Source organism: Trematomus bernacchii, unplaced genomic scaffold (genome assembly GCF_902827165.1).
Source record: "Trematomus bernacchii unplaced genomic scaffold, fTreBer1.1, whole genome shotgun sequence".
In the NCBI taxonomy this organism is placed as follows: domain Eukaryota; kingdom Metazoa; phylum Chordata; class Actinopteri; order Perciformes; family Nototheniidae; genus Trematomus; species Trematomus bernacchii.
In genome coordinates this window covers 829,215-839,254 of record NW_022987723.1, presented here as the reverse complement: position 1 = coordinate 839,254, position 10,040 = coordinate 829,215, and the positions used below count along the sequence as shown (strand labels likewise).

The 10,040-nt window shown below is 42.4% G+C and overlaps 2 gene segments (V, D, J or C); one reads left to right on the top strand and one right to left on the bottom strand.

The window, feature by feature from the left end:
- Window positions 1-5,807: 5,807 nt before the first annotated feature.
- Window positions 5,808-7,977, bottom strand: LOC117493823. The segment is given in 3 exon segments: window positions 5,808-6,398; window positions 7,720-7,842; window positions 7,962-7,977. Coding segments are annotated over 3 exon segments (462 nt in total).
- Window positions 7,978-8,157: 180 nt separating this feature from the next.
- On the top strand, window positions 8,158-8,913 carry LOC117493775. The segment is given in 2 exon segments: window positions 8,158-8,471; window positions 8,564-8,913. Coding segments are annotated over 2 exon segments (387 nt in total).
- Window positions 8,914-10,040: the final 1,127 nt, after the last annotated feature.

The window sequence follows — 10,040 nt, the reverse complement described above, 5'->3', positions numbered from 1 at the left end:
CCAGGACCTCACGTCCTTCTTAAGCCCCTGCCACACGAACTTCTGCGACAACAACCTCACGGACGGCTTCCTACCGGGGTGGGAAAGATTGTGAACCGCCTCAAAAACTGTCCGAGGCTGGCCCGTGGAGACGTCACACCACAGCTTCGCGCCCGAGTCACCGACCGTGACCTCCTCCAGGCGTAATCCCGTGACCGAGGCCTTGAGGGTTTGGACCCCGTGGTCAGAGGCCTGGTCAGCGCCCATGCGGAGGTAATCGAGGCCCAGCTGCACAGCTCCGACAACCGCTCTGGAGAGGCAGTCCGCGACCACGTTAGCCTTGCCAGCGATGTGTCGAATGTCCGTGGTGTACTCGGAGATGTACGAAAGCTGGCGTTGCTGTCGGGCGGACCACGGCTCGGCCACCTTGGACATGCAGAAGGTAAGCGGCTTGTGATCCACGAACGCCGCAAACTCCCGGCCTTCCAGCAGGAAACGGAAGTGACGAACCGCCAAATAGAGACCAAGGAGTTCCCTGTCGAAAGCGCTGTACTTGCGCTCCCTGGGAGTCAACTGGCGGCTGAAAAAGGCGAGCGGTTGCCAGGCGCCGTCGACCCATTGTTCATGCACCGCGCCCACCGCGTAGTCAGACGCGTCGGTGGTGATAGCGATGGGGGCCCCGTGCGACGGGTGAGCCAACATGGCGGCTTCGCTCAGGGCGGCTTTGGTGGCGTCGAAAGCAACCTCCCTCTCAGCCGTCCAGTCTATGGCCTGGCCGGGGGACTTGTCCTTGAGGGCCTCGTACAGCGGGCGCATCGTGTGGGCCGCCCGGCGGATGAACCGGTGATAAAACGTCACCATCCCGAGGAACTCCCGGAGCGCCCGAGCTGTAGGCGGTCGTGGAAAGGCGGACACGGCCTCCACTTTCGACGGGAGGGGGGACAACCCGAACTGACACTTCGCCGGGTTGATAATCAGGCCGTGTTGGTCGAGCCTTGCGAAAAGGACCCGGAGATGTGCCTGGTGCTCTTCGGAGGAGGAGCTGGCGACCAGGATGTCGTCTAAATAGACGAAGATGAATGGCATGTCTCTGAGCGCCGAATCCATCAGCCGCTGAAAGGACTGAGCAGCGTTCTTAAGTCCAAAAGGCATACGCAGGAACTCGAAAAGCCCGAACGGCGTAATCACAGCAGTTTGAAAAAAACTGCGTTATTTGCCATGTTCTGAACAGTCTCGGAACCTTCAACGAGACTAACGTCAGGGTCACCAATGTGGTGCCGAGAGACGGGAGTCGGAGGCGGTGTATCGAATGAACAAGCTAGACCTTTATTTTGCATCTGAACTACATGTCAACAACAACATGCACACCAGAGGCCTGTACTACGAAGCTGGATTTTCGCTTAGCCAGCTAAATTCAGGGAAATCTCGGGCTTTCCGGTTCTACGACGCTGGTTCTCTTTTTAGCAGGCTAGATTTCCATGGTAACTTATGCTGAGCGGCAAACCTGCTCCGGAGCAGGTTAGGTGGCAGGCTAAGAGATCAACTCAGTGAAAGCACTGCCTGCTGACCAATCAGAGCTCCGTGTGCGGAGTTTAAAGCGATCAATTCATATGACAGGAGGAGAAAGGAAATACAGTTTAAACTGCCGTTGCAGGAAAGACGACCGGCCAAAATCAACTGACTGTGTGAACGTGAAAATTAATAGAATATCCCCTCCCATCTTCAGAGCAATCTGACTATTATAACATTAGCGTTAAGAAAGCTTACTTAAATATCTGCCACGACATAAGTAACCGGATCAGAGTAACATTAAGTACAGTCCGCGGCACTGTGAGTGCAGACGTAGATGTGTCCCATTATCATTCATATCATATCACATCATAATGTATCATATATTTCCTTATTTGAGTCAGCTTCTTGAGCCGTATCTGGCCGTGCAACACTCACAGTGTCACATACTGTATGCAGAAGTATTATTTTAAGCAACACATTAAATTGACGAAACACTCGAGTCAAATTCTCCTAATTAAAGTCAGATCCACTCGTGTCTTGGACGGGGCAGTGATTTCATAAACCTGTTAATGTACGCATTCAAACACTTTTTCTTTTACCAGCTGTATTCACCTTGCAGGTGCAGCTATGTGGCTTTTATCCTGGGTAAAGTGTTTAAGTCATGGATGTTTAAAGTTTAACTTCCTCATATTTGACTAATATTAAAGTTCACTTTTCATTCAGGAAGTATGACGCTGCGCTGTCAGTACGCTTCTCCGTGTTTGAGATTGGTCGAATGCTCCAGATACCACCGCTTTCATGTGAACGCGCACCTAACTAGATAGGACACGGCGGCTTGAGCGATCCACTTGATATCCAGCGTCGTAGTACAGTTTAGCGCCAGCGCGTATGTTTTGGATTACGCCAACCGGCTAACTCCAACATATCCAGGTTAAGTTGAACCAGCTTCGTAGTACAGGCCTCAGGAGAAGAATACCGGCGGAAACACTAAGCCCGCCTCACTCAAATGCCCGTGCGGAACAATACAGTACAGTAGATCTGTGGGTGGATAATGTCAATCACCACAATACAAACAAAAGCAATATTAAAGGAATATGGGATATACTTAACAGTATTGTAAGAAAAAGGCTATCCTGAGTATTTTACTGATAAGAATAATGAAAAGTATAATGTAAATAATATAGCTACCAACTTCAATCAATTCTTTGTGAATGTTGGACCCGATTTGGCGGGAAAAATCCCTGATCCAGGGACAACTGGGGAACATCAAGACGATGTATTGGAGAGAAATCCCTGCTCAATGTTCATTAAACCAGTTGATGAAAGAGAGATATTAGATATTGTTCAAACATGTAAAAATAAAAAGTCTACTGATTATAATGACATTGATATGACATTAGTAAAAATGGTCATTGGGGGGATTTCTAAACCATTAACGTACATCTGTAACCTGTCATTCCAAACCGGTACTTGTCCAAACAAAATGAAAATAGCAAAAGTCATACCTGTATACACAACTGGGAACAAGCACCACTTCACAAACTACAGACCTGTCTCTTTACTTCCCCAATTTTCAATAATACTAGAAAAAGTAGTAAACAACACACTGGACGCATTCATAGAAAAGCACAAATTAATCACGGACAGTCAATACGGATTCAGATCAAACAGATCAACATCACTGGCAATTATGGAATCAATTGAGGATATCACAGATGCCCTTGAACACAACAAATATGCAACCATGACATCCTACTACATAAATTAGAAAGGTATGGTATCAGGGGTTTAGTTTTAGACTGGATTAAAAGCTATTTAAGCAATAGACAGCAGCATGTGAAGTTGGGAAATGACTGTTCTTCATGTTTGGAGATTGCTTGTGGTGTCCCCCAGGGGTCAGTGTTGGGCCCTAAACTGTTTATACTGTACATCAATGACATCTGTAAAATATCCAGCGTACAGAGTGCTGAGCTGTGAAAAAACATGGGAGCGGTGGAGTGATGAGGAGGTATCGGCATTCTGGCGATTTACTCGGAAGGCTTCAGTAGAAGCAGCTGGGAGTCCCAGCAGCTTCAACTGAAGCCAGTCCCCAACTCCGGGGACTTCCGGCCGGGGACTTCGGGTGGCAGTATACGCCGTGAAGTTGTTTGCGGCCTGCCAGTAAACCCAGCAGAAGAAGACGAAATGACGTCAGCGGCTCATTTGCGTAATCTTCCCTCAGGGAAAAGTACTCCGGTGTGAACGCGATTGGTACTTAGTGCCCTGGGGTAATAAGTGCCGGGGCCCTAAGTGCCGGCAATAAGTACGGCAAAGTACTTGGTGTGAAAGCGGCTAATGCGTCAGGTTGGATAGTACTGTCTCTGACCCTGTCACCTTGGAGAAGGGAGTTCCACAGGGCTCTGTTTTGGGGCCTTTGCTCTTTTTATTATATGTAAATAATATTTGTAATCAGATGCAATTTTCTACCTATCATATGTATGCTGATGACACTATTGTAAACTCATGTGTTCCTTCTCTGGATATGGCCGTTTCCAATTTAAAATCTGATTTTATCACGCTGCAGCATGCGCTTCTTGATTCTAAACGGCTATTGAACGGTAAGAAAACCAAAGCAATGCTTTTTGCTCCCAAGTCAGCGTCCTGCTGCAGCTGCAGAGAGGAAGAAACTGAGAGGAGGGAAACTGGTCCAGTGAACACAAGAGTCATCAAGCAGAACCACCATGAATCCAAATAAAGCTGACACACACTCACAGACACTCTTCAATACACTGTTTAAACTATATTATAGTCATTCAATTCAGTCTCTTTATGAGTGAGCTGGGAAAGTTAGATTATTGTTGAACTATAGCCACTGTTATCAACATATATTTAACAGTAACTTTATGAATGGCTGTACAAAACAATTAATGATATTACCGCAGTCCAAACATACGCAAATTTAAATAATTTGAAGTACTGTAAACACACAATGTTGTTGTTTACACTCCACAGGAAATACCCAGCTAGGCATCCTAACTGGTTGTGGAGCAAGCCCTGTAGAACAACCATCAAATCACACAGCTGATTTCAGTGTTGAAATCATATAACATATATCTCCTGAACTTCCCCACTCAATCTATCAAGACCCGAGCAGTTCTATTAGAAGTCCAAGGTAAGGCACGGGCCGGCTCATATCGCTCAAAGGAATCCCTCGCCATATGAACTTTGACCCTTAGAAAGTAAAAGTGAAGAGGCACAACGTGTCAGCTCCCTTTAGAATAGGTCTGAGAAACAGGGGTATGAAAAGAAAAGCAAGAAACAGAGGAAGAGAGGCACAACGTGTCTACGTACATGCACTCTCCTAAAAATTAAACGAGAAAGGGGTGAAGAAATACAAAGAAGGAAACGTACAATGGACTTCACCCAGACCTTTCAAGTATCACTTGTCATCAACAATTCAAAACTAAATTAAAAAAATATTCTATTAGCAGATTACTCCAGCTAACAAATATTGGGTATTCCCGGAATCCTTTTTTTTCATTTTATTATTATTATTTTTTAGAACTAATACCTTCTCAGTTTGTTTATTTATTTAATATGGTCAACATTACTTTACATTTTTATTCATATCGTTATGGGGTTGAATTATTATTTCAGCCCTGGAAAATGCCTTGCAATATTTGTATTGGTGTATATGAGTGCATTTGTGTACTTATACACTTGAACATGTGTATATTTTATGTGTGAACATATATGAATGTAAAAAAAGTCACTTGGAAATAAGTGTTCATAATGTTTATATGCATATATTATTATTATCATTATTCATTTGCCAAGTACATGTGTACATATGTATATATTTATATATAGTATTTTCATTTTCAAAAATGGAAGTTGAATCTGCAATTGACATGTGCAGAAAATGACCCTATAGTTTTACTTATATATATATATGCATTTATTTTTTTCTTACCCTAACTTTTATTAATTTTTTTCTCCAGTTTTCTTTATTTTTCTTTATTTCTTTGTACTCCTTAATTTCTATACGTTTTTGACGCAATAATGCCAATGTTATATTAGGGTGATTCACAGGAGGGCTACTTCCCATAAGCTATGCTTCAGCCCTCCCGCTTCTACTAATTTTGTTTATCTTTGTGTGTATGAATTATAATTCTTTTTTTTTTATGAATTTAGTAGAATAAAAGAATAAAAAAACTTTAAAAAAACTGTCCCACAGTCATTAATGATATTAATATAATACAAGGTTTCATACTGAAGGTATTAATACATCTTTCTCACAATGAACATATGCATTAAAGAAATACAAAGACACTGTCTCATTTTAATCAACATTTTTATTTAATGATGGTTTAAAGCTCACGCCACATTTGAGATGAATGATGAGTTTCTGTTGGAGTGAAACAAATGAAATCCAGTTGAATTGTGAGCTGATGAACAAACAGGAGAATATGCAGGAAGTGAGGATTAGAGAGCAGCACTAACAACTGAACAGAGACAGCAGCAACATGTGAGCAGAGGAGATGTGTGTCTTCATGAAGATCTCTACCAAAGAAGCTGCTTCCTCTCCAGACAGGAAGTGATGCTCTACTCCGAGCAGCGGGCAGGGTCCAGGCTTTGAGTGACAGGGCTCTGTCCACTCAGACTGGCCTCACAGCTCACTGAGCCCGCCCCTCTCCAGCTCTCTGCAGAGAGGCTCAGGGTGCTGCTCCAGCTGTAGCGGCCGTCGCTCCCCAGGACCTCCGGGCTGTGGGACACCCCTGAGGAGCTGCTGCTGCCCCCCAGCTTCCAGCCCAGCCTCCAGGCGGAGGGGAAGCCCCCGCTGGCCAGACACACCACGGTGGCACTGCCCTGCTGCAGCTCCTCTCTGGAGGGGGGGAGGACGCTCAGGGTGGGCTGCTGCACACCCACTGGAGCGGGGAGGGAGGGGGGGGAGGCAAAGGAAGACATTAGAGTGAAAACTGGATTATAAGGTCCTTTTTTGATGTTGTCATTTTGCTGCTGTCAAATCCTTGTGTCAGTACTTTACGATACCAGTCACCTCTGTGGAAACATTGGTATCACTGCCTTTTCTAATTTACATTTGAGTGTTGTACGTCTTTTAAAAATGGACCTTGAGTCTCTTCAATAAATCTGATGATGATGATGATGATGAGGAAAGTAATAAACTTGTGTTTTCTTTTAAAAGAACATCCATAACATTCATCTGTTTGCAACTTACACATTATGTATCTAATATATTATATTCCAATTACTTGTATATAGACTCTCCTTGCACTATTGTATCTGTGTTATTGTGCTGCTCTGTGGGAGGAGCCTGTGACCTAAGATGTTCACTAACATATCTGCACTGTAGCTCTGTGGGAGGAGCCTGTGACCTAAGATGTTCACTAACATATCTGCACTGTAGCTCTGTGGGAGGAGCCTGTGACCTAAGATGTTCACTAACATATCTGCACTGTAGCTCTGTACACATGACAATAAAAGCCTTGAATCCTTGAATCCTTATATTTCATCAAATAAAACAGAACAAGTTGTGCTGCTGTTACTCTCATAAATCACTCAGGATCAGACTCCCACATGATTCAAGTGTGAATGACTGACTTTGTGTAAAGTGAGCAAGCTAAAGATTCATTGATAATAATGATTGAATATCTTCATATGTGTGATGATGTTCTTTAAACTGACAGAGCTGAACGTCTCAAGTGAAAACAGTTCAAACATTTATCATCTGTCTCTTTCACTTCCTTTTCACTGCATGTCAAATCAATGAACCGTGAACACGACGACAAGCTGCATTCACTGATACAATCACAAGTTTAAAATGAATCCATATTTAACTTGAATTCAACAAAATAGTTGATATTTTAATAGACAATAGATAAATAATGTAAATAAATACAATATTGTGAACTACAAATGTAAAACTGAATGTGGCGGAGACGTCACGCGTTAACAAATCTTAATAAATACAAACATTGAGTATAAAGTTGTTTTGATAATAAAATATAATATAGAAAATAAACAAGTTATTTGCTTTAAAAAATGTATTTGTAAGAAACTAACAATTAATATAGAAGTCTGCAAAGGTTCCTTTCAGATTACAAGAGGAGCTTCATAAAAACATGTAAAAATGGAATCTAAAAAATGTGAAGTTGAGTCTCATTTAATAATTAATGAAAGTTATATATTTGCTATAAGTTGTATAAAATACAAATCTCTGGTACTTACAGTCAATGATGAGTTTGGTTCCTCCACCAAAAGTCCACCACAGTGATACAAACTCATTAAGTGGCCGTACAAAAACCTCCTGCACTGTCAACAAGCATGTATCCACTGAGAAAGCTCCCTGATCTCACTGATAACAGAGACAAATATACAGTTTTTAAATTAACAAAGCTTTTCTAAAGATATGGATTACATATCTGGAAGAATTAATATGATTTATGTCATTTTTCATCACTTTTCTACACCTGGCAGAGAAACCATTACAGTCTGCTACACAACTAACTTTGTCAGTTTTATATTAGTTTCTACATGGTTAAATGAACATGAGGCTTTTAAATAATAGTTATTAACAAATGTATTTGAAACAGAACTGAAACATGTTATTTATCTACAGTGAATCTCTGTATGTATGTTAATGTCAGACAAACAGACATATCATACCAACCACAGTGGACACAAACTCAAATCCTCATCTCCACTCCTGATATAAATATGTTCTTCCATTCAGATGATAGACGGTGTAAATCCAGACAGCTTTCCTCCTGGTTTCGTGTCCCACGTTGCCTTCAGTGTGCTGAGAGCAGAGAAATCATTTCCATAGAGAGGAGGCTTTGCATGGTCAGCTGATCCTCCAGTGAGAAGGTTTATAGTCCTGTGAGTTCAACACTGCAGGACTCACATCTGTCAGTCAGCAGAAAGCACCATGACTCTCATCACCATCCTCATCTGGACGCTGGCCTGCTGCTGTTTCACAGGTTCATTCACTCAGCAACATTTCAAACATCATGTGCTGCCTTTCCTCTCCTTTCTTTCTGCTGAGAAATCAATGATCTGTTTTTGTGTGCAGGATGCAGCGGTCAGGTGACTGTGACTCAGCCTGCAGTCGAGACGTCTGCTCCAGGATCCACCGTCACTCTCACCTGTAAAACCAGCACAGATGTTTATCACTCCTGCCGTGTTGTTCGTAGTTATGATTGTATGTCCTGGTATCAACAGAAATCTGGACAGCCTCCAAAGCTCCTGATAAGATTTGCGAGCACACTTGAATCAGGAACAGAACCTCGGTTTAGTGGCAGTGGAAGAAGATCTGACTTCTCTATGACCATCACTGGACTGAAGGCTGAAGATGCAGCAGTTTATTACTGTCTGAGTTACCACAGTGCTTACGTGTTCACACAGTGATTTGAAGTCGTACAAAAACCTCCCTCAGTCAGACTGCAGAGACTCTGAGCTGTTACAGCAGGAACCACCTGCAGCTGCTGAAGAGGAAGAGACTGACACAGCCCACTGAACTCAGAGCTGACAGGAACCCACCCAGCACTATTCACTTCATATTCTTAAATATACATAATCTTACTACTCATTGAGATTAAACCCAGTTAAAAAAACACATTTGATGTAAAACCAGCATTACACACAAACCATATTATGATCTCTGCTTCTCTCTCCAAAGTATTATTTTTACTATTTACATTTTGGAGCAAGGCAGCTTTAGTTTTTCTCAGGTTTTGATGCTCCATTATCTCCCTGACCTCAGATCAGAGTGATATGATCTCTGTCTCCATCAGTGTTGCAATTCCTAATTCAGAAAATAATGTTTTTGTATCTTCTTTCTTTATTTTGAAACCACCTACCCTAAAACCAATCACAGTTTTGGTCTCATTACTGAGCCAAAAACAAATGAGCTTTTGACTCTCAAGCCATAGTATGCAGACGAGCTACTGACTGTTCTAGCATCCTTGCTACCAATTGACCGATCCCAAATGTTTTTTGTACATTTCAAAACTATTTCTCTTTTATGGCAGCCAAAAATAACCCAGAGACATTTGTCCACATGTCCCCAGAAGGAGGACTTTAAAGCAGGACCATCTCTGACCTCTCTGTCCTTATTCTCCTCTCATGAATATAACACACTGAATACAAATGACCTCCCTCCGTTAGTTGGTAGCTATCATTAAATACCCAAGAGGAAATCAATGTGAAATCATATTGAATCATTTTTGAAATTGTAATGAGGCGACAAATGAAGCCACACAAACTCCTTTGTTGTTCCCTCAGGCGGGGTTCAAACCCTGTTTCTTCTACTCAATCTTTGTCCTTCCCCGCCGGACCGAATGAACCAGAGAGACAAAAAAGGTGACACTGAAGATGCAGAAAGTGTATCTTCTTTAACCGGCAGAGAAATTAAGCATACACATTTCGTCCTAAAACAGATTTACTTAAGACCGGGTTCAAATCCCACCTGGACTGTGTTTCCCTTCAGCCAACCCACAGCAGACTGTTCAATAGTAGTTGTTTTTATTGTGAGAAATGAACTCAATCAT